General features: G+C 41.6%; 9 protein-coding genes and 1 non-coding gene across 10 annotated transcripts; 5 read left to right on the forward strand and 5 right to left on the reverse strand.

Moving 5' to 3' along the window:
* Positions 1-7: 7 nt before the first annotated feature.
* AWJ20_1644 lies at positions 8-81 on the reverse strand (the record flags this gene model as incomplete). Its single annotated transcript has 1 exon — positions 8-81. It is a non-coding gene; the product is annotated as a tRNA-Ile (tRNA).
* Positions 82-1,334: 1,253 nt separating this feature from the next.
* AWJ20_1645 (uncharacterized protein) lies at positions 1,335-1,718 on the forward strand (the record flags this gene model as incomplete). Its single annotated transcript, XM_018878542.1, has 1 exon — positions 1,335-1,718. The coding sequence occupies one exon, from the start codon at positions 1,335-1,337 to the stop codon at positions 1,716-1,718; it is 384 nt and encodes a 127-aa protein (XP_018735835.1).
* A 1,108-nt stretch (positions 1,719-2,826) lies between these two features.
* On the forward strand, positions 2,827-4,471 carry PIC2 (Pic2p; the record flags this gene model as incomplete). Its single annotated transcript, XM_018878543.1, has 2 exons — positions 2,827-3,061; positions 3,621-4,471. The coding sequence occupies 2 exons, from the start codon at positions 2,827-2,829 to the stop codon at positions 4,469-4,471; spliced, it is 1,086 nt and encodes a 361-aa protein (XP_018735836.1).
* Positions 4,472-4,854: 383 nt separating this feature from the next.
* TEP1 (Tep1p) lies at positions 4,855-5,880 on the forward strand (the record flags this gene model as incomplete). The annotated part of the gene is made up of 1 exon (XM_018878544.1): positions 4,855-5,880. The coding sequence occupies one exon, from the start codon at positions 4,855-4,857 to the stop codon at positions 5,878-5,880; it is 1,026 nt and encodes a 341-aa protein (XP_018735837.1).
* A 159-nt stretch (positions 5,881-6,039) lies between these two features.
* Positions 6,040-6,660, reverse strand: LSM12 (Lsm12p; the record flags this gene model as incomplete). The annotated part of the gene is made up of 1 exon (XM_018878545.1): positions 6,040-6,660. One exon carries the CDS (start codon positions 6,658-6,660, stop codon positions 6,040-6,042), a length of 621 nt encoding a protein of 206 aa, XP_018735838.1.
* Positions 6,661-7,683: 1,023 nt separating this feature from the next.
* Positions 7,684-9,771, forward strand: FAR11 (Far11p; the record flags this gene model as incomplete). Its single annotated transcript, XM_018878546.1, has 1 exon — positions 7,684-9,771. One exon carries the CDS (start codon positions 7,684-7,686, stop codon positions 9,769-9,771), a length of 2,088 nt encoding a protein of 695 aa, XP_018735839.1.
* Positions 9,772-10,979: 1,208 nt separating this feature from the next.
* AWJ20_1650 (uncharacterized protein) lies at positions 10,980-13,355 on the reverse strand (the record flags this gene model as incomplete). The annotated part of the gene is made up of 1 exon (XM_018878548.1): positions 10,980-13,355. The coding sequence occupies one exon, from the start codon at positions 13,353-13,355 to the stop codon at positions 10,980-10,982; it is 2,376 nt and encodes a 791-aa protein (XP_018735840.1).
* A 467-nt stretch (positions 13,356-13,822) lies between these two features.
* On the reverse strand, positions 13,823-14,455 carry AWJ20_1651 (uncharacterized protein; the record flags this gene model as incomplete). Its single annotated transcript, XM_018878549.1, has 1 exon — positions 13,823-14,455. The coding sequence occupies one exon, from the start codon at positions 14,453-14,455 to the stop codon at positions 13,823-13,825; it is 633 nt and encodes a 210-aa protein (XP_018735841.1).
* A 2,555-nt stretch (positions 14,456-17,010) lies between these two features.
* HOS2 (histone deacetylase HOS2) lies at positions 17,011-18,201 on the reverse strand (the record flags this gene model as incomplete). The annotated part of the gene is made up of 1 exon (XM_018878550.1): positions 17,011-18,201. One exon carries the CDS (start codon positions 18,199-18,201, stop codon positions 17,011-17,013), a length of 1,191 nt encoding a protein of 396 aa, XP_018735842.1.
* Positions 18,202-19,456: 1,255 nt separating this feature from the next.
* On the forward strand, positions 19,457-22,795 carry SMC3 (cohesin subunit SMC3; the record flags this gene model as incomplete). Its single annotated transcript, XM_018878551.1, has 1 exon — positions 19,457-22,795. The coding sequence occupies one exon, from the start codon at positions 19,457-19,459 to the stop codon at positions 22,793-22,795; it is 3,339 nt and encodes a 1,112-aa protein (XP_018735843.1).
* Between the last annotated feature and the right edge of the window lie 143 nt (positions 22,796-22,938).

The raw sequence follows: 22,938 nt of genomic DNA on the forward strand, positions 1-22,938 counted from the left end.
AAAAAAATGGTCCCTGGCGGGATCGAACCGCCGATCCCCGCGTTATTAGCACGGTGCCTTAACCAACTGGGCCAAGGAACCAGATCGTGTGATTTTTTGGCCCTTGAGGCCTTGATAAATGCTTCTTTTCCCTTATTTTGTAGTCCGTATCTTCGAGTCTCCTGCTAAACTTTTTCAAGAAATGCGGCTGAATACAGTAGTAGAGCGACTCCGGATTTCTGTCAACTAATTTTTGAAGTTCTGAGACTATTGGTTCCACTTCTATCCATGTTCTGTCTGTCTTCTCTCCATATTTCCTGTTTTGTCAATACAAGTTCATGACAGTGTCGACAGTCCGTATGTTATAAACTGATTTATCGTTGTCATCATGGATAAAATCTAGAGATCTAACCAACGAGACGAATTTGCTCAAACGGATAAATTTCACGCGTGTTGATGTTAGGGTTTTCGGTTTCGGTATTTTCAGGGGTAATTTGAATCGTGCTGAAACTTCGTTTTTTGTGCTGATATTTTCTTAATACCAGTTTCTTGGTTGATTATCCACTCAGTATGGTCTGTCTGGCACGTATTTTATCTTTGTTTTTACTTAAATAAATATCTTTTTAATTGTACTGCGTTCGTAATATTAAAGTTATACGGGAAACAAAGAATTAAAAGCCATAATGTGGCCAAGGTGGAAAACTTGACCCGATTCCATCGGACAAGAGCATCCATATCGATCAAGTATTCCAGCATACTAACTGGACTTGAACAGACTAGTATTTCAGAGGGAGAAGACAGACTCAGCCAGGATGGCTAACAAAAGACAAGGTTAGGGTATTCTAACACGGCAATTAACTATTAGCTTTTGGGTTTCTCACTAACTAGCGAACCTAACACACAGAGAAAGAGCAAGGAGCTATGGACCCGGAAATAAAAAAGGCACTGGGGAAATCCCGGGTAGTATTAGCATCTCGGTCTCCCCGGAGAAAGGAGATCTTGGAGAAAGAGCTTGGATTCAAAAATATCTCGGTGTTTCCGTCCGGATTCGCCGAAGACCTAGATAAGGAAACCCTTGCTCCTTTCGAGGTAAGTTACTGTCAACGCAGCACAAAAAACATTTTTTAATCTAACTTAAACAGTATGTCCTAGAAACGGCACAACACAAGGCTATAGATGTATACAGAGCTGAAGTAAGTGATATCGAAGTCATGAACGGATATTAGATGTTCAATTGCTAACTTCGGCAGGTCGACGCAGACGAACCCCCTGGGCTAGTTATTGCAGCAGACACAGTTATTGTTAACAATGGGCAGGTCCTCGAAAAACCACGAGCAGTTGACCACCATGTTCATATGCTGAAGTCATTAAGGGACTCTTCTCTGACGGGCCCACATAAAGTGTTTACTGCAGTGGCATGTATTGTTCCCTTGGAGCTACCGGTGCAACCAGGATATGCGCTCGAAGTAAACCTAGAAGAGACAGAAGTGTATTTCAAGTCAGATATTACAGACCAACAAATCATAGACTATGTTGCTACCGGCGAAGGGTCCGATGCAGCCGGAGGATATAAAATCCAAGAAACAGCAGGAAAGTTGCTGATAGACCGTATAGAAGGGGACTTCTTTAATGTCGTAGGACTTCCTGTTGAAAGTACTATCAAACTCATTAAGAAGACTCTTGCAGCAGCCGCTGCTGATGATTCAGATGAGTCTGACTCGGAATTCGATGATTACTAGAACATGGACAGCTACTCTATTGTATGAATATATCATATCACTATGTAAGTTGGTATTCTGGTAGATTTTATCTCAGACATTTAGGAGTCTGAGCTAGACCCGAACCATCAGTGGAATTTTCAAGTTTCCGCACTTTCGCCTCGTAATGCCGGTCACGGGATATTGTCTATCGGATAATTACCCCTGCGTCATAGATTCGACATCACGCATCAACCCTAACACATATTTTTCTATTTCAAAATAACGCTTCAAATCGATTAATAGGTGCTGTAACGAGGATGGATTAATTGGGCTGTAGGATATCCATATATAAAAGTGTAAAATCAATCGTCAATCACCTTGGGATTTTACATAAAGAAATAAACTCGTATATCAGGGTAAATGTTGTCAGATTCATCACGGAAGGACTGCTGATCCGACCGACACCAACGGCTAAATTCGACATTAAATCCCGACACTCGGCAGCTACAGAAGCTTATCCAATTATAATTCACGATTACAGTAGCATCATCACATTGTAACCCAGCCAACACATATTACTCCTTCATATCCTACATTCAAGATGTTTTTATTTCTTATCAGTGTCGGAGTGGGTGTCTACTGGCGTATCAGTCTTCATGCCTATGAATCCGAAACTTTAATTTGATATCAACAAGTTCCTTAATATCCGAATCAACTCGAGATCGCAACGACGGCTCCAGATCGAATCCGCCCTTGCAAATGCCATCAATATGCCGAGCGATTATTATATTTATTTTAAGCTCATATTGTTTTATGGGCACGGGTAGCATGTGTCTGGACAACCCGTGCCCTAATCACCGAAGGACCGGTTCGCTCCGTGTTAACCACCATTAAACATGCAGCTATATATCGTTTGCTAGGAAAATTACCCTCCCAAATGCAGCAGCATATTTCATAAAAATAAAAAGGAACGCTCATCCATTTTTTGCAACTTTCTTATTTCTCTCTTCTTCTTTTCTTCTCCAACCAATACTTACAAAAGAGAAAAAAGGCCTTTTTTCGGTTTTTTTAATTTTTTTGTTTTTTTTGTTTCTTTCATAACAGAAGTGTTAACTGTTCAATTCACGAGATAAAAAAGGAAAAAAAAATGGCTTTATTCCCATCAGCCTCTGCCCTCAAGGCTTCTTTCGATCCTAACGGAGTTCACCAAAAGGCTTCTTCCAAGTACTGGATTAGCTCTCCCAGTGACAAGGCCGCTGAATTGAGCAAGGCTGCTCAAACTGAGCTCTCTAAGGCTTCTCAAGCCATTGCTGCTGCTCCTAAGGGTATTCAACTTTACTCTACTGAGTACTACCTTGCCTGTACTCTTGGTGGTATTCTTGGTAAGTATTAGATGTGGGGTGTATCCGAGACGGGAGTCTCGGAAAGATGGAATGGAATCAATATGGATATTGGAATTGATTTATGAAACTGAAAGCTTGTTGACTAAGCAGTTAGACACTTGCAACGTGTTGATAAGTTCGTTTGTTCGCTGCGATAAGGATTTTCACGGACATGTCAGTGTACCGCATTGAAATGGTTCCATTCAATTAGTATTTGCTACGAACTGGCATGATTATTATTATAATCTGGTCAAGAGTATATTAAATCTCTTATCTGGTGAGCTCTTTTTTGCAATATCTTGCTATCGGTATGGTTTATTGCCGCTTTGTCCCGTTTCGAGTACCTGCTCCAATCAGATCGCTAGAACTTTTAAGTGAGCTTTTCACCCTTGCCCAGATAAGAATACAAATCAACCCTTGCCCACAAGATGTTACATGTCGAAGATCCATCAATTTACCCCTGGTTTTCTAGCAGATCAGTTTCATTTTTGATTTTCGCAAATTCCATGATTCATTTTGATTTAGAAGTAAATAAGAATATTTAACTAACACTTTTTAGCCTGTGGTCCTACCCACGCTGCCGTCACTCCTTTGGATTTGGTCAAGTGTCGTTTGCAAGTCAACCCCTCTCTCTACTCTGGTAACTTCCAAGCTTGGAAGACCATTGTTGCTACTGAGGGATTCGGTGGTGTCTTCACTGGTTTCGGTGCTACTCTTATTGGTTACTCTCTCCAGGGTGCTGGTAAGTATGGTTTCTACGAGGTTTTCAAGAAGACCTACTCTGACTTGGCTGGCGAGGACTTCTCCAAGAACTACAAGACTGCCATTTTCTTAGCCGCCTCTGCCTCTGCTGAATTCATTGCTGATATCTTCTTGTGTCCTTGGGAGGCCATTAAGGTCAAGACCCAAACCACCATTCCTCCTTATGCCACTTCTGCTCTCGACGGTTTCAAGAAATCTATTGCTGCTGAAGGTGTTGCTGGTCTTTACAAGGGTCTTTCTCCTCTCTGGGCTAGACAAATTCCTTACACCATGGTTAAGTTCGCTTCTTTCGAAAACACTGTCGTTGCTATCTACAGTGCTCTTCCTAAGGAGAGACACGAGTACTCCAAGCTTGCTCAAACTGGTGTCTCCTTCCTTGCTGGTTACATTGCTGGTGTCTTCTGTGCTGTTGTCTCCCACCCTGCTGATGTTATGGTTTCCAAGATTAATGCTGAGCGTCAAGCTGGTGAGTCTATGGGTGCTGCTGTTTCTCGTATCTATTCTAAGATTGGTTTCGGTGGTCTCTGGAACGGTCTCCCCGTCAGAATCGTCATGGTTGGTACCCTTACTGGTCTCCAATGGTTGATCTACGACGGTTACAAGATCTACACTGGTATTGCTGGTGCTGCTCCTGCTCCTGCCAAATAAGTTTATTTTGGTTTAGAGTTAATAATTTGCAGTCGTGTATAGATGAGTATATAATTGAGAACCTGTTAATGTATATTGTTCTATTATTTTGCGTTTCAGCGGCCCCATCTCTCGTAAAATCACTATGCAGGGTCGTGATGCTTTTATGTTCCTGCATATGTCGCGGGGCTAGGTTTAAGTCGAGATCCAGATAGATACATAATGTGATTATAGAAAATGTGGCTATTTATGATTAAAACCTATATCTCATGAATCATAAGATGAACTGGTATCATAATGCTCGCAAAGAGCATTGTCCCATAATTAGCCCCAGCCAATATATAAGCTAGATTTGTGAAGGGATATCAAGTTATTTTTTGGCCAAAAAATTTCCACCATCCATCATGGACTGGATATTGCAAGCCATTGCTGGACTTGCTAGAGTTCAATTTGCCGATAAACGAAAAGGTTCGCTTGACTTGGACTATATTACGCCCAACATTATAGTCATATCGATGCCCACTAGCAGTAGTAAGCGGGGTATGTACAGAAACACTGTGTCTCGTCTTTCAGCCTACTTGTATAAAACACACGGTGATAATTGGAGAATATATAACTTGCGATCCGAGACTGATGGAGATTATAAAGACAGTGAGTTTGATGGAAAAGTTAGTCGATTTCCTTTTCTTGACCACGGGCCACCCCCATTTGATCTGATCCCAGCCATCATACGCTCTATACAAGATTTCTTAGACTCTGACCCAAAAAACGTTGCTGTTATCCATTGTAGAGGAGGAAAGGGCCGTTCAGGAACAATAGCTTGCGCTTATATGATGCGAATGCAGAATTTGAGCAGAGATCAAGCTATCGAGGTTTTCACCGCTGCAAGGATGCCATCAATACGGGGAATTGGGTTCAGAGGAGTGTCAATTGAAAGCCAACGACGTTATCTGAGTTATTATGAAAAGTGGTTGACTGATGGCCAAGAAAGTAGGAGACTTCCTAAACAATGTTCAGTGAGGAAATGTGTTCAACTGGACTGTATAAAGCTGATTAACCCAAAAAAACATTTCAAGTTTCATATAGACATTGAAGAATTTCTCGACAAAGGACGGTCGAAATCTACGGTGGCTCGAGTAAAAGCTAAGAAAACAGATGATCCTAATATATTGGAATATAGGCTAGATATGGATGAACAGCCTATTCTTCTTAACTCGGATGTAGGTTTAAGAATATGTGCTCGTCGTAAATTTATCAAAGCCACGTCAACAAAGCTGTGGTTCAACTTTATACTTGAGACTCAACCGGATAGTCCTAAAGGTAGTTTCACAGTTCCCTGGGAAGAGGTGGATGGTATCTATGGGACAAGTATTCGGGGTATTCGCAAAATGTTTAATAGCATTTGTGTCCAATGGACTATTGTTCAGTAGCTTTAATGATATATATCTATGAAATATTTTACAATCTTGAATACATCATACGCTGAGTTTTTGCTATAATACAAGGATGGGATCCCAGGAGCTGGTGAAGGAGCCATCCGAATACGCAGCTACTGTAGAGCAAAAGTCATTTATTTCTATGTAGGTTCATTAGCCGCCCTTTGGCAAAGCCATCTTTTCATGGGCTCCGCCAACGATCTTTTTTACAAGCTCCAATGCCGATGAGTTCGTATCAGCAAGACACGACTCGGCGGTATAGGGAGGGTCAACTCGAACCTCATTGAGCACAATTATGGACTTATCATGCCATCTCGTTGGCAGTGTTTTGTAGAGGGTATTGAAGATGTGCTGGCCAAGAGGAGTAACACCTACTCCATTGACCAAAGCTTCATGCTGGGCCTTTTTTACACCTTGGCTTTCCCTTTCAGCTAAAGAACCGACATTGACATGTCCAATAGCAGGGCTGGCATGGGTAAACCCATATCCAGGCTGTTGCTGCTGTTGTTGCTGCTGCTTTTTGGGTTTATCCAAGACAACAATATCTTTTATAAATGAAGTCTTAATTATCCGGTAGTTCACACCTGCATTATGACTAGAGGTTCCGTTGGGCACTTGTGATGTAGACTTCTTGGCATGATGATTACCATCCTCTGCCAAGCTTATCGTGTTGGTTATGGGACAAAATGAGTAAACCTTGCCAGTGACAGTGCTGTCAAGAATTGTAACAATTTTGACACGGAGTCCAAGGACTGCTTCCAGTGGTGAGGTCATGATATAGATAATACGGGCCGAATCACCTGGTCATTAAAAGTGAAAAACGGTTTAAACAAACTGCTCAATCTAAAATAGCAATATGTTTGTAAAAAAGGATGCCTCGTAGGAAATGAACGTAAAAGAAACGGTCCCACCAAAATCCCTGCTTCTATCTTTACAAGGTGTATCAGCAAACCTCCCTTTAAATTTCCCTTCTCACGTTCGCTCTCATCGACATAGCATTTAAGATGATCTTAGGTTAATCCTGGAAATACAGCATACAGGATCTTGGAGTCAGCCCCACACAAGCCCCACGCGATAGTTGCGGGAGATCTAGATACGCAACCTCACCAAGACTATAGCATTATCATTTCTGAGAATTGCTTGGTGGCTTGTTATTATCATATGTTCTTGTGAAGATGGATGATAACCAAGCTAGAGGCAATGACATAGATATGGGGATTTCTTTTGAAAGCCACGATAGTGGCTCTCCGAATCGCAAAATTCACCTTCCTTTGATAGGGCCATCTGGTGTTGAAAGTAGTACAGTTAACTCGAATCAAATTGATGGCGAATATGATGACGACAATATTGCAGTGGCTGCTGCTGCTATAAATGGAGACTCTTTATCCAATGATGATGAAATCAACACCAGCAGCAACACGAGTGAACCAGAAGATGCTGAGTTTGTGGCGGTGGACGAAACCTCTGGTTCGACTACTTCATTTGCTGAACGGATGCTACAGAAAGTGGAGGAAGAACGTGCCAATGGTGGTTCGAGCAGAACAATTCCTAAATTAAACTACAAATATGCAGATACAGAGGGATTCTCTACAGAACTGGATGACTTTTTCACTGCACAAGACACTTCTCGTCTGACTGAGTTTAAGCAACAGTTCTACTCGAAATTTAAAAGTATGTTTTATAAGATTCAAAGTTTGTTTTTAAGCGGCATTATGGGATACTAACATATTAGAATGGAAGCGTTCCTCAACTCTGACTAGAAAACAAGTACTAGCTGATTTGTTAGATGATCTTGCCATGGAACACGAAGTTGGTCTATCTGAAGCAGGGAGAATAAACCTGGACTGTCTGGTGTATATTGCACAGGGTGCGTATGGAGAAGTCAATGATCAGAAACAGCATATCTTACAAATCAAAGAGAACTGTAAGCTGATTTGGAGGTCCGCCGGTTTGCCTGTTATTTGGAAACAAATCACCCGACTTATAGATTTGAAGCTGCCAAATAGTCCAGCAGAGGATTCAGTGGATGAGACAGAAGTTGGAATACAGGTAAATGATGAGCTAATTTTGCTATTGACGATATTTTATTTAATTGTGGAAACGCTTAGGGATGAAAAAGATGACACGTTCGTAAGTGATCTAGACAGCCTGGAACCGCCAGTACTTAGCCATTTGATTGATGTGGTAGGAAGACTGCGGTGGGTCAGTAATAAACAAACGCTGGCCGCATTTCCAGTCACAAAAATAAACTTGATAATATGGAAATGTATTCTTGTTTTGTTTGGCGGGAGAAGCCAGATGGAAGAGGTGAAAGCGTACATGAGGCAAAAGTATGGTCTACCGAAAGAGTATGATGAGAACATTATCACCGCTTCCCCGTTGGATTATCACGCTTTCAGGGACGATCTTATATCCAGATATCCATCTTACGTACCTCCTCCTTCGCATCTACCCAAAACTTTAGAGAATACACAAAGCATTTCACATTTCATTCAGGTAGCAAGACCATCACACACACAGCCGTCTAATACAGCTTTGCCAGCCCCTACTATTCATATAGCGACACCAGCACCTTCCCCACCGATGTCGCCAGCCATGTCACCTGGTCAAAAGCTTCGCAAGTCTGTGTTCATGACAAATCAGAGCTTCCCTTTCCTGTATCCAACTGATAGCGAAGTACCCCAAAGTATTGTCGAGGCAGGTGAATTATTTGCTTCTCGGATAAGAACCACTCCGGCTCTTGTACAACTCTGGGAAGAACGCGACAAGTTTATGAGGTATGAAAGAGGCTGGGATGGTGAAGAAAACCAATCAGGTTCGGCAAATAGTAAAGCAGACAGTGCGAGACTGGCCGCTAGCCCTAACAAGAGTCAAATAGCTAGTGACACTGACGAAAGACCAAAGGATAATGCGAGAATTGAAGTTAATAGTGAGCATTGTCAAAATATATTGGGTCGAGTGGATAAGGTGTATAGAGGCACATTGTTGACAGTTAATTCGTTTCTTAATGTTCAACTAAGGCTGATGCTAAAAAGTAACGTGTTCCTCCGCGGAAGGGTTGATGATTCCAGTCCTGATGAAATTGAGCAATTAAGATGTAAGGATGTTACTATGAAAAGCATATCAGCAATTTTGGACTTGCTTCTATTATGGTACAAGGTAGACCATATTCTGAAATTCGAGTATCTGTCGGTTCTATTGTTTGATGCAAGGTATTATCTATTTGTTTACAAATATCTTTATTCTCATAATGTGTTGGAAAAGGCTCTTTTTGTGAGTAACTTGGATTGCACTTTTTTCAATGCCAGCAGACATGTGTCTGATGAATGGGTCGAGGTGAATGGTATCACCACAACCAGCAAGAATCAGAACAACAGTACTGCTAATGGTCATGAATACGGCTATGATGGTCTGGCCGACCAAGAGGTCGACCATGTTTCCAACACCTATTTATTCACGTTGATCAACTTGGTTAGAGTACTACGGAAGATTGTAAAGCACAAAACACAAAGAGTTATCATTGTTGCTGAGCTGCCTTCAGAGACATTGAAGCAGGCTTTAACAGTATACCAGGAGGATTTATGGAAAACCGTATTGGATTTGTTCAAAGAACAAGTGCCTTTTAACGGAAAGAAATGGAAGTTCAATAATATGGATCTGATCTCTGCTATTTATTTGAATTGCAAGGCCAAATTGCGCGATGACTGGTTATCAGGAATTGATGTAAATGCAGAAATCGATGATGCATATCCCCAAGAAGTTGCATTGCGATCTCTAGTCAAGTTCTTCAACGATCATAGTTCAACTAGTGGAGACCAAATCGATCAACAACATCCCGATTTTTTCGCTCAGGAATTAGAAGCGTTGACTATTTCCAGTAATTGATCTATTTAAACCACCTTCAAAACAATCTGTGTATATATTTATATGTAACGAGGATATGAATTTACGATACAATATCTAATATTTCATTTGGCAGGCATGGTCATAGATCTCGCATATTAAGAAGATCTGCACTCGGTTCCGACCTTCCGAATTCATTTTCCCTCCCGCGTATGCAGCGCCGTTGAATACTACTGCAAGCGTATAAAAAAGAGAGATGATACTCATTTTGGAAACTTATCCGCATGAGATAAACTAATGCATGCATGACCTCAGATTTAAAAATCAGGGATTAGATAAAGGATTAGGCATCACTTGAGACCTTTAAAATATTAATTAAACCACAAGACCACAAGGGTGTACTAAATCTTTTTTTTGATTGGGATCGTTAATTTTACTTTGATTACCATTCGTTTTAAAGACTCTTAAGACTATACTACGATAAGGAATACTGATAGATGGACTCCTACATGACGCAAGATGGCGGATTGGAGCGTGTGTCCATATCAGCGCTATTTTGAAGAATTTGCAAAGAACAAAGCAAAGGGGATATTGGAGACTCCAATCGAAGATTTAAAAAGAGATGTCAATGTTGTCTCAAGGAGTCCTTTGTCGATATCATCTACGCCAGTTGAAAAGCGGAAGGAGAAGATGATTAATATTTCAGAAAACGGCAGTTCCAATCGACCTGACCTACGAATCGTAACCACTGGTCCAGCTTATTCTAAATCTGATATGACTCCGGTTGAAAACTTTTATGGCCATGACTATAATACATTTGTCTATATGAATGGAACGCGAAATAATTCGGCTGAAAGTTTAGAATCGCCAGCCTCTTCCTTAGACTTGACACCAATCATGTCAGAAAACGCGTTGTCCCCACTTCGAACAGAGAAACACCATTCTCAAAATGACGCAATTCTCACTGACAGTTATTATGAGTCGAATCATTCGGAAACTGTCATTGGGGGATACTGTGAGGAGCCCGAGGATGTCGAACTTCAATATGATTCTAAACACAGGCCCAAGTTACACGTGTTGACCACCTTCTTAGGGGGATTCTAGCTTTTTGGCTTGAAAGTCCCTGATTATTTATTTGATATTTATTCTTTGCATTGTAAATATATGTAGTTTAATTGCATGAACCTACATTGTCATTACTTTACTAAATATGCGGATGTCAAGTAGAGTTGGCAAGAAAGTAGCTTGACTCAAATGGCTATGTGTGACACGATAGCAGCAACAGCTGGACTATCTGAATTAGATATTTTTGGAGAGCCTGTGATAGATGATGAGTCAGCTGGAGCAGATAGAGAAGAAGTTGAAACATCAACAACTGTCTGAGAACCATTCTCTTTAGTAGCTATTAAATTGGGGTCATTGTTAATGTTCAAGACGGTATGCAAGTTTGTCGAGGAACTGTTCAGGTCCGCCGTAACTGGTTGAGAATTTAGATGGGGTGTTGCAATAGGAACGTTGCCCAATGGGTATCCAATGTTTCCACTAGAAGTAGACCCTGGAAGACCCAAAGGAAACACGAACTTAGTTCCTGGTGGTGGCGTGTTCCTTGTTCTACCAGTCGCATTTAAACTACCAAGCTCCATATGAGCATCCTTCTTTGACCTCCAATTATCATCTATATCGTCATCTTCTTCTTCCTCACTGGGTTCATAATCTCCGACATCAAGCTCCTTTACAGGCTTATCTTCGTAACCTGCTAGATCATTGACTTCTTCCTCTTCCTCTTCTTCTTCTTCTTCTTCTTCCTCATTATAATTTACTCTTTCATAGTGTGGGCCACCTGAGGTGTCATCTTCGATATCCGCTTCATCATAACTAATAGGCGTGGACTCTTCAGCGGCGATTCGAGCAGATCTTCTAGAACCCCTAGTTGCCCTAGATGGTCGGGAAGTTCGACTGCTGCTGCTCTCATAATCCTCATCAGCTTCTACAGAAGCAACACTGAGGTCCTCAAGATTATAATTGATCCTCCTGCTTCTTGTACGGGTTCTACCAATATAATCACCTTCACCTTTACGAGCCTGCTCGATCTTTTCCAACTGTCGTTGTTTCTTTTGCTCTTTTCTTTCAACCTTTGATCTTCTTTCTTCAGATTCTAGCACCTCCGGTAGAAGCTGCTTTAGCCTCTCCCTTAGCTTTGATCCTTGTCTAGAAACATCTGTAGCAAGCTCTCCACTCGTTACCAGTTGTTCTAGTTCTACATATGACCCAGCTACTGTTTGCCAGTTGACGTATCGTAGCCTTGGATTCGTTTGCTTGTAAATTCTGAATGGAGTATCACCCTGACCTTTTATAAACCAAAATCGTATATTGTCAATGTTTGTTCCCAAGTATTCGACCTTGGATGCGACCAGGCTTCCATCAGGGTTTGTTTCAGCATCTTCTGGAAGTTCGGTAAGGCCCTTTGCTCTTCCATCTATGCCACTTGTATTGATCATCCCCCTGATAGTTTCCGAATTGCTTAGTGTCCATAATCCGAGCATTTGCAAAAATGCCAGTCTGTCCTGCCATGATAGTTCATTTATCGCATCTGGCGATTTAAGTTTAACATGGAGTGGCCAGTATGGCTCCAGGCCCAACGTTGGCAGCTGACCATGTAATTCTTCTAATGCTCCTTTATACCTACCTGGTTCAACAGGTTTTTTTCTATTGAGTAGTAGAGTCAAAAGCCTGCACATAAACTTTTCGAGATTGAGTGATAGTGATTGGGTTTTCAGACCAGTTTCAAAATCCTGTGGTCCGAGCTGAGGAATATCCCTGAATGCAGGATAAAACCTGGCTTGAAACATGACTAAAAATGCAATTCCTGGGACATTCTCAATCACATCAGGATCAGTCTCTTCTGGCTGTTCATTAGAAAGCTCCTCATCAGGGATCCAAGGAAGATCTTCAGGCTCTGTGGGCTCACTAATGTGCATTTGGACCTTGCTTCCTTTGGGTCTTCCTCTTTTACTGAATAATTTGAGCTTTGGTTCATTTTGAGCTACATTTCCTTTTGGTCGGCCTCTTTTCTTTGAATTGGAGTTGGAAGATGACGATAAGTCGTTTTCCGTATCAGCATCTTGAATATCCTGCAATTTTTCTGGCGTAAGCTTGATTTTAATTGATAGAGAGTGTCTTGTACCTCCCAATTTAGTTGTGAAGGAGTCCAATGTCGTTTGAACTTGTTTTCGTTTTTTCTCAGCTGGTTCCTCGATAGCACTCTCGTCGTTAGTCGGCGACGAAGCTAATGAGTTCCTATTAGATTCCTGATCCATAGACTCCTCGCTAGAGTCTGTAGATATGCCTTCTGAGGCTTCTCTCTTCTGATCCAAGCTGACATCCTGTTCGTCTACAGCGTCAACAGAAAGTTTCAAATCTGAAGTCTCTGGTTCAGCTGAAGAATCCTTTAAATCATTGGACAGAAATGGCGACGAGTTAGCCCTATCATTGGCCGCGTCACTAGGTACTAGTGTCGTTTCCGATCCATTGTCCTCAATATCTTCCTTTGTAACATTATTCGGTGATTGTGCTTTAGACAGTTCTCCATCTACCTCCATTTTCAAAGGAGGATTTTCTTCGCCCATTCTAAAAAAATTGGCTGTCTGATCTGGGCTAACTTGCTCTTCAGTAATAGGCCCGTTATAAGCCTATAAATTCACTTAGATGTCCTAAGGCCCTATGAGCTGAAAATCAATGCTAAGTACCTGCTATGTTAATAAGAGTTATTTTGCACGACCTAGAGCCCTGATAGTAGTAAAAACGCGTTAATAATCACGAGGGCACATTGACTTTTTTGTTCAATTTATTCGCTGAAATATACTACTATATAGGACCAGCAGCTTCCCCTGTATATGTGCGGTTCAAAGCCACACATTCTGCGGCAGACTACTTGCTGACCAGACCATATTCATAGTTAGTTACCCCAAATCGCTCGAAACAAAATTATAGAATATGTAGTCAATGCGTAGAAACGGCCCATGTTCTATTGTGTAATTATTATATAGGACGGATTAATAGATAATGAATCTGTTGTTGATACAGAAAAAGCTTTTTAAATGTTCAAGGGAGTTGATGGGGTAGTGGAAGAGGCAGCACCAAATTGTTGAACATTCTTAGGTCTCTTACCTAAAAGAGCCAAAGGAACGATACCAGAGACGTGCATATCAGGACCAAAGATTTCCATTGGCAAATCAAGCTCCTCGCCAGCATTCTTAATAAGACGAAGACCCTCTTGCCAGTTGGGACCACCACGACGGATATAAATGCGGACTTTGTGATTGTGGAGAGCATTCTTATAATCGCGGAAAGCACGAATGATACCCTTGAAAGTGGAACCAACTTGGGTGAAATTGGCAATACCACCACCAATGAAAAGAACCTTACCAGACTCAACAGGCTCACCTCTGGTCATGAGGTCAAGAACAGTCTTGGCATACTCATAGGTTTGAACCTCGTTAGGGGCACCAGAGTATTCACCATAGTTAGCCAACTCGTCGGCAAAACCAGCAGAAGCAATGGCATCAGCATACACAACAGAAGCACCGCCTCCAGCAACAAGAGTCCAGATAGTACCCTTAGGGTTAAGGATTGTTAACTTAAGGGAAGCACCAGTCTTGGAATCTAATTCAGCAATGTAGGCCTCTTCCTTAGACAACTCACGACCAAAAGGAGCAGGGAAAACCATTGGTGGACCAGCATCAATGTTAACCTTTCCAGAGGCAGAAGTGGAGTTGACGACTTGACCAAGAGCAGCAGGAGATCTGGCAATAGCCCACTTAGGACCACACTCGAACTCGGCAGTTTGATCTAATTTACCAGCCAAATCAAGGTAGTGCACCTCAACACCGTTGGCAGTAGGGATAACAACAAGAGGGTTAATCTCGAGGTAAGTGAACTGTAATTCAACGTAGACAGCATAAAGTCTGTTGACGAAATCAACCAAGGTTTGGTGTTGAGATTCGGGACACTTGGAGAAAAGGGACTTGATAATGGTCTCATTAGAAGGATATTCATTCTCAATGTCAACAGGAATCAGGATCTTAGAAGCCTTGGCATCAACATCACCGACATCAACACCACCCTCATGGTAGAACAAAATATAGTCACCCTCTCTAACTGAGTGGATGTTAATATAGTATTCGTGTTGTTGCTCATGAGGCACAAAAGGCTCAACGAGGAAGGTTCTTAAAATTCCGTCAATATGTTCGACCTGGACAGTACGAGCAGCTCTCTCGGCAATCCAAGCCTTGGACTCTTCCCAAGTCTTGTTAAGAGCCAAGAGACCGGACTTTCCTCTTCTCTTGATCAATTGATCTGGCTTGGCGACAAACTTGGCGCCAGGTGAAAGCAACCAGGGGTATGTCTTTTCAGCCTCAGCTAAAACCTCATCAATTGACTCAACAGATGGGAAAGTGAGCGAAGCCAACTTGGGAGTGGAACTTTGAAAGCTGGTCTTGGGCTCTGATTCGGAGTAGACGGGTGATTTGGGGAGAAAGTAGGCAAGAAGGGCCTTTCCGTCGGCTTCGTGAATTGATTTAGCAGACATGGTTTTTTTTTTGGTAATATCAAATCAAATACTCAATTGCAAACAGGTTCTATCAGAATTGCCAATTGCTATTTTTCAGTTTATTTTTTTTTATTGGTAACAGATGTAATTATGTTCCCACGAAAAAAAAACGTAAATGCGATATGTATTTTTCTCGGTACTGAAAAACACCAGATGACGCTCCCTGTATATATATAGACGAAATCAATCTGGGCTATGTCGTGCGGTATGGTGGTGAGTCTACCGCTGTATGCAAGGGCGCGTTAGGGGCGTATGTCAGTCAGCCTATCTTTTAGGATATATAACCTGTCAAATTATGTCCCAACTATTCTCGCTGATAGTTCAGCCGTGATCTCGCCAGGCCATTCTGGGCCCCCAGCCTGCAATCCCTGCCAAATTTCTCCCCCTGCCCACGAATTTGGCTGCTTTTACTAGTAAATGTTGGGAGTTGGGCCTGCATTGGTGGTGTCCCAACCTCTCTGGTAGGTTCTACCCCTCGCGCGGCTGCTGACCGTCCTGCGGTATATGAACTCCCACCCCGAGGCCACCCACGGAGGCATGCTAGTACTATTTGTGAGGGTCTATCAAAATGTCGAGCTCAGAATGCACGCTAACCAGGGCTAATCAGGCCGTTAGCGGAGCTCACCCGGTGAAACTTAAAACGGGCTATAGAGCTAAAGCGATTTAAGAAAGGGCCATTTTTGGGAGTAATATATTCATAGACATTATTTGTCTTGACATGTAAATTATAGGGTTCTTTGAGTGGGGCTTTGGCTCTGGAACTGAACTGCAATGCCGGCTGTTCAGAGAAAATGGGGTAATTCAAGCCCATTAAGCGGTAAAGACCCCCTGAAATTTCAGCATCCCCCGATGCATCTTCACTGGTACTAATTTTTGTTGACTCGCCCTCAACACATGCATGTAAGCGCACAATGCGGGGCCAAATTTCCCCAACCGGCTTTCCCGTCAGTAGCATGTTGGAAGTTTGTATTGCATATCAATGCAGCTCTTGGGGAGTTTATCCGGGCTGCCAAGCTGTGAGATAACTGGGTCACTCCACTAGTATTGTATCTAGAGCTGCTTTTGAGATGTCTTTGGCTGCCGTAATGCTCGTCTGCTACTAGGAGGTTTATCTTAGAACCAATTTGGTAGATAACAGATATGTGGTTTTGCTTATCTGCATTTGCTAGAGAATTCCCCCATCAGAGCAGAGCAGCATAATCTAACTAGTACTTGTAGGAAGAAGTTGTTGGTATTTAAGGTCGGCTTCGAGGTTGGCTTCTGTCAAGTCGATCACTTTTTGTACTTTTTTACCCTTCCGTGGTTAATTTATTAGTTGAGCAGTAAAAATTTGGGAGGGTGCGAAAAAAATATCCCAAAAAAATTGAATAATTACAGCACCTTCTGTTCACGCCTGGTCTCCCACGGCATTACTGATCAAGGCTCTTAGAGGCTTGAATATGATTGATCGGACGGGAAATCTTATTTTACTCTAGATATGGCCGTAACTGAACTTCTTCTTAACGCCCTGGCTAGAATGTGATAGGACTAGTCCTTTTTTTCCGTAACAATTCCTTATAAAATCGTCTACATATCATGTTAATGGATCTGCAAAGACCAGAAAACAATACGCCTTTGAGAAGTCTCTAATAATAAATAAATTATATAAATAAATATGTACAGTATTGGTGATATTACACAGAAAGCTCACCCTTTCTTTTTTCGTCCTTCAGATTCAAATCCATATCCATCTCGTCTTTGTTATCATCCTCATGTTTGTCCGCAATAGCGCGGTCAGTCTCATCATCATGGCCCTCTATATCTGGGGGGATGATTTGCATTTGAACAGAAGGCGCTCCATTTAGGAACCTAAGCTGCTCCAGCACTTGAGTTTTGACTGATTCGAGGTATTTCCGAGTATTTTTGTTTTCAAGCTTGCCTGATAGGTTTGGATGGAGGTTGTAATCCGGAGCAAAATATTTGATCATAGGTAAACTCTGAGGAAGGCGTGAGTCCAGTTCAACGTCTAAACAGATCGATGTTTCATACGCCCATAATCTGGAAACATTTCTCGGCGTATAACCTCCTCCACCAAGAACTAACAATGGAATACCAAACGATCGTGTGAACCTTACACATTCACCATGAGCCTTAGTATTAAGATTAAAACAACCCAATCGATCACATCCTAGTGAGTCTGCTCCACACTGAAGCACTATGGCACCAGGTTGGAAGGCGGTAAGCACAGGCTCCAATATCGATTTGAACAGCCTAATATAAGATTCATCGTCAATACCATCTTGTAGAGGAACATTCAATGAGTAGTGCTTTCCATTTCCTGCTCCAATTTCATCGTAATTACCTGTACCAGGAAAGTATTCACCATTGTATTTGTGCAGCGATAAAGTCATAACTCGGTCGGAAGCATAAAATGCTTCTTGAACACCGTCTCCATGATGGACATCAATATCGATGTAAAGAACTCTTGCATGATATCGTAGCAAGTTCAATATACTCAATACGATGTCATTAACATAGCAAAACCCTGAAGCTTCAAATTTTTTGGCATGGTGCAAACCACCAGACCAATTTATTGCGATATCGCTTTGACCACTAATCAATTTCCTTGACGCATCCAAAGAGGCACCAGCATATATAGTTGAGTAATCATACAGGCCGTCAAATATAGGGCAATCATCTCCAATATTAAATTTGGAGAACACATTAGTAAACTCCTTGATATTATCTGGAGTAACTCTTTGCAAGAAGTCGACATATTCGTCAGCATGGAATGACAATATTTCATCTTTAGTGGCTCTTCTCGGCTTGTATAAATCCATCCTCTCGTGTAAACCATACGACAAAACTAAATGATCTGTCAGCATCAGTCTAAACGGTTTCATAGGGTGCCTCGCTCCGAAGTGAAACCGCGAAACGTCTTCATTAAAATGATACGAGACATTAGGTTTTATTGGTGACGTAAAATCCTCATACAGAGGGGTGTTTTGCGTTGTTTTAGTATCATATGTTAACGTCGGTTCCCAGGTTTCCACTACCATTTTGAACTAACGAGGTGCTCCTTTGAAAGAAGTCGTTAGTAATTATTAAAGTGGATGTACAAAGGATGGGCAGATAATCATATATTTCATATCTGAGCCGCACCACCTGAACATTAAAGCCGCATCAAACGACCTACCAGTGTCTTCGCGAGTCCTGATTAATAAGATCCTTCTCGAAAAAAATTTATATTCGATTAATCTACTTTTATATAATGGAACAACTTTTTTCGCATAAATGTGGTTCTAAGCAGTTAAATAAATACAGCACTCAACCGAAATCTCCAGCACACAATTCTATCTAATGAACTAAATATTTATTAATTTTAATAAAATTAATTTAAATTTTAATTATAAAAACTTCTTGAGATGGACACCGCGTGACTCAATTTCTTTGGACCCGCCGGAAATACTGGTCGGATCTCGGTGATTGGTCTGCGTAGAAGATGGGGTTAATATAAACACTCATACAGATATGTTCCTATGTACCCCATGTAAAGTGTAGCTATTGATTACCCCCAATGTCGAAGATGGTGCGAGTTCTTGACCCTGGCTTTTAAAGGAATAATGCATTTAAATAAGCCACTGCTCTTCCGTCTATAATCTTTGGGCCTAGCCAGATTATACGCGACTAATTTGTTACCCGGCTGGTAGATGCACCTCTCGTGTTTGCATCGTGAGGTAATTAAGACGCGTATCATAAATTGACGTTGTTCCTCAACTCAGAATCAGTTCAAAGGCCAAAATGCATATTAAACAGGTAAGATGCGAATTGGAAATCAGAATATTTTGGTCGTGATCTAACTACTTAAAGATAAGAATCCAGGGGTTTCGAACGTATAAGGCAGAAACTGAGGCAGAGGATTTGAGTCCTCACCACAATGTTGTTGTGGGCAGAAATGGTTCAGGCAAGAGTAATTTTTTCGAAGGTAAGCTGTGTTTTTATAAGGTTAAACGCAATTGCATTGTGTTTTACTAACATGACAAAATAGCCATACAATTTGTTCTTGGTGATAAGCACAAGCATCTTGGTGCTCGTGAAGAGAGGTTAAAACTCCTTCACCAAGGTCCAGGTAGACCCATTATGAGTGCTTTTGTGGAAATTATCCTTGACAATACCGATAGGAGATTTACATCAATAGACAATGCAGAGGTCAAAATTCGAAGAACGGTTGGTCTGAAGAAAGATGAATATTCCATCAATAGTAGAAGTATCACTCGGCAAGAGATTCTTAACCTGCTTGAAAGTGCTGGATTCTCTCAATCAAACCCTTATTATATTGTTCCTCAAGGTAGAATTACTGCATTAACAAATGCGTCGAAAACAGAACGATTGAAAGTTCTCAAAGATGTAGCTGGTACAGAAGTATACGATAGAAAGAAGGAAGAGTCTACCAAGATTTTGGAAGATACAGAAAGAAACCGAGAAAAAATCAGTGAGACTTTGGTTCAAATTAACCAACGATTAGAGGAGTTAAAGGAGGAAAAGGAAGAGTTATCTGCTTATCAGAAGTTTGAAACTGAAAAACGTAGCTTGGATCATGTTGTGTACAACCGAGAGTTGGAAGTAATAAACAGCAGTATTGAGCGATTAATGGAGAGCGGTATGGATGGCCGTGAAGCTGTTGCCACTGAGACTGAGAAATTTGGACTGCTGGAAGATAACCTCAAAAACGCTGAGGAAGGTATCACCCGAGCAGATGAGCAGATTCAGATTTTAGAACGAGAAAAAGCTGAGTTAGAAGAAGATCTAGATGAAATTATTACCTCGCATGCAAAGGCTGAACTCAAATTATCTGAAATTCAAGAAAACAAAGCCCAAATCAAGCAACGTCGACTAGAGCGCGAGCAAGAGAGTGCAGAACTGTCTGAAGAGATCAAAATTAAAGAGTCAGAATTGTTAGAGATAATTCCAAGATTTGACAAATTAAAGCAGGAAGAACAACAGCTTCGTGAGTTGGTAGAATCCCTGGAAGCTCGCCGAGACAGACTCGAGTTGAAGAGGGGCCAAAACTCGAAATTTTCTTCAAAGGGCGAACGTGATAGATGGTTACAGGCTCAGATCGCTGATGTGGAAGCAACTATTGCTGCTAGGAATACTGCTATTAGCGAGCTTCAATTAGAGGTTGTTGAGCTTGAAAAGCAACTGCATCAGGCATCAGAGGGTGTTCTTTCTCAAAGGCAGGGTTTAGATTCAGCTAGCGAGATGCATGGCTCTGCCCGGCGACTGGAGACAGAAGCAGCACTTGATAAAGAACGTTTGCTAGATGAACGTAAGGGCTTATGGCGTGAGGAGAGCCGCTTAGAAATTGCTTTGGACAATGCTCAGCAGAAGCTTGACAAAGCTCAACAACGTCTATCAGGAACTATGAGTAGGGACAACTACTTAGGACTCAAGGCAGTTGAAGAAATCGCCCGCGAATTGAATGTCAAAGGATATTACGGAAAATTGTCTGATGTTATATCAGTCTCCGACGACTTTAAGCTCGCTGTTGAGCGCACAGCTGGATCAAGTCTTTTTCACGTTATTGTAGATACAGATGAAACCGCTACTTTTTTGGTAAGCGAGTTATCTCGCCGAAAAGCAGGCAGAGTTACATTCATGCCTCTTAATAGGTTAACACCTTCCAATCATGTATATCCGGACTCGAATGAAACGACACCACTCATTTCTCGTATTCAGTATGATCCAAAGTTTGAGCCTGCTATTCAGCAGACATTTGGTAACATGCTTGTGTGCTCTACACTAGAGGTATGTAACCAATTCATGCACTCGCACAGATTGAACACAATTACTATTGATGGTGATCGAGTTGATTCGAAGGGTGTAATGACAGGAGGTTACCATAACCCCAAGAACTCCCGGCTAGATGCTTTACGGCTTGTGTCTGCTGCTCAAGAGGAAGTCAATAGGCTTAACAACGAGTTGATTGTCATCAAGAATAACATCACGATGAAGGATCAACAAATCACTCATGCAATGGGCGAAGCAACTCGGGTTGCTAATGAACGCGCCCAGATTCAAAGTAAAGCCAGGGCTTTTGAAGAAACCATTAGAACGGCAGTGGCAGAGGAATTAAGACTCAAGGCTTTAATTGCTGCTAAGAAAGAAGATTTGGTGGATAGAAATGGTAACTTGAAATCACTGATTGAGCAGCGCACCTCTTACGTTGAAGATTTGAAGACGCCTTTCAATAATAATCTTTCTTCAGAGGAGATTCAAGAATTGAATACGATTGGTGACAGGATCCGCTTTTCAAGGCGTCAATACCAACAGGCAAGCTCAGAACGGTCCAGGCTTGGCGAGCAGCGTGCACTACTAGAATCTGATCTTCAAGATAACTTATATGTGCGGAATGATCAGATCAAGACCAATAATATTGAGTTCTTAGAGAACAATGGGGACGACGCAGAAGCTGTTTTAATTGAGATTCAAACTCAAGTCAAAAAGCTTACAAAGGAGAAGGCCACGATGGAGAAGAAATTGTCCCAGGTGGATCATAATCTAGAGGCCTTATTTAAGGAGAAGAATGCTCATGCAGCCTCATTGGCTCAGATAGAAGAGGATCAAACGAAACTAGCACAGCACATTGAACAGCTACAGAAAAATGCCGACAAAGATGTTGCCAAGAGAGCACGTCTACAATCCCGTAAGGATATTCTCCATAGCAAGATCCGAGCTTTAGGAACCTTACCAGAATCGGTTAATGAGTTTGTGAATATGGATGCCAATCAGATCGTGGAACGACAGCGCGAAGTCACAGAACAACTCAAAAAGTACGTCCACGTCAACAAGCGGGCAGCCGAGCAATACCGAGATTCGTTAGAGAAACAGACGCATCTGATTGTTCGAGAAAGGGAGTTATCAGAAGCTTTGACGTCGATTAGGGAACTCATCCAGACACTTGACCGTCGTAAAGACGAAGCAATCAACCGAACTTTTAAGCAAGTTGATATTGCATTTTCTGAAATATTTCAACAGCTTGTCCCTGATGGAATCGGGAGATTGGTCATTCAAAGAAAACCTGCTACAACTGGAAATAGAATCGATTATACAGGTGTGGACATCGATGTGTCTTTCAACAGTCGTAACAACGAGCAGCAAGCTGTTAGTCAATTATCTGGTGGGCAGAAGTCGCTTTGTGCGCTGACTTTGATTTTCGCTATTCAGCGTTGTGACCCAGCACCTTTCTATTTATTCGATGAGATTGATGCTAATCTAGACACTCAATACCGAACGGCAGTTGCTCATATGTTAAAAGAACAGGCCAAAGATGCACAATATATTTGTACAACGTTCCGGCCTGAGATGCTTACAGTAGCTGACAAATTTTACGGAGTTGTTTACAAAGATAAGATGTCTACAATTGCACCTATTAGCGCGAGTGATGCCATGTCATTTATTGAGAGTGCCGCTCAATAAAGCTCATTTTACGATAAGATGATTTAATATTTAATTTAATATATAGTAGATGAATAAATGACTAAGATTTAATATTGACCGCACCAAAAAAATGCCAGCTTATACACCGACAACAAAAAAAGCAGTCAATATAATGCAGTTAA

The sequence above is a fragment of the Sugiyamaella lignohabitans genome, chromosome A (genome assembly GCF_001640025.1).
Source record: "Sugiyamaella lignohabitans strain CBS 10342 chromosome A, complete sequence".
Classification (NCBI taxonomy): domain Eukaryota; kingdom Fungi; phylum Ascomycota; class Dipodascomycetes; order Dipodascales; family Trichomonascaceae; genus Sugiyamaella; species Sugiyamaella lignohabitans.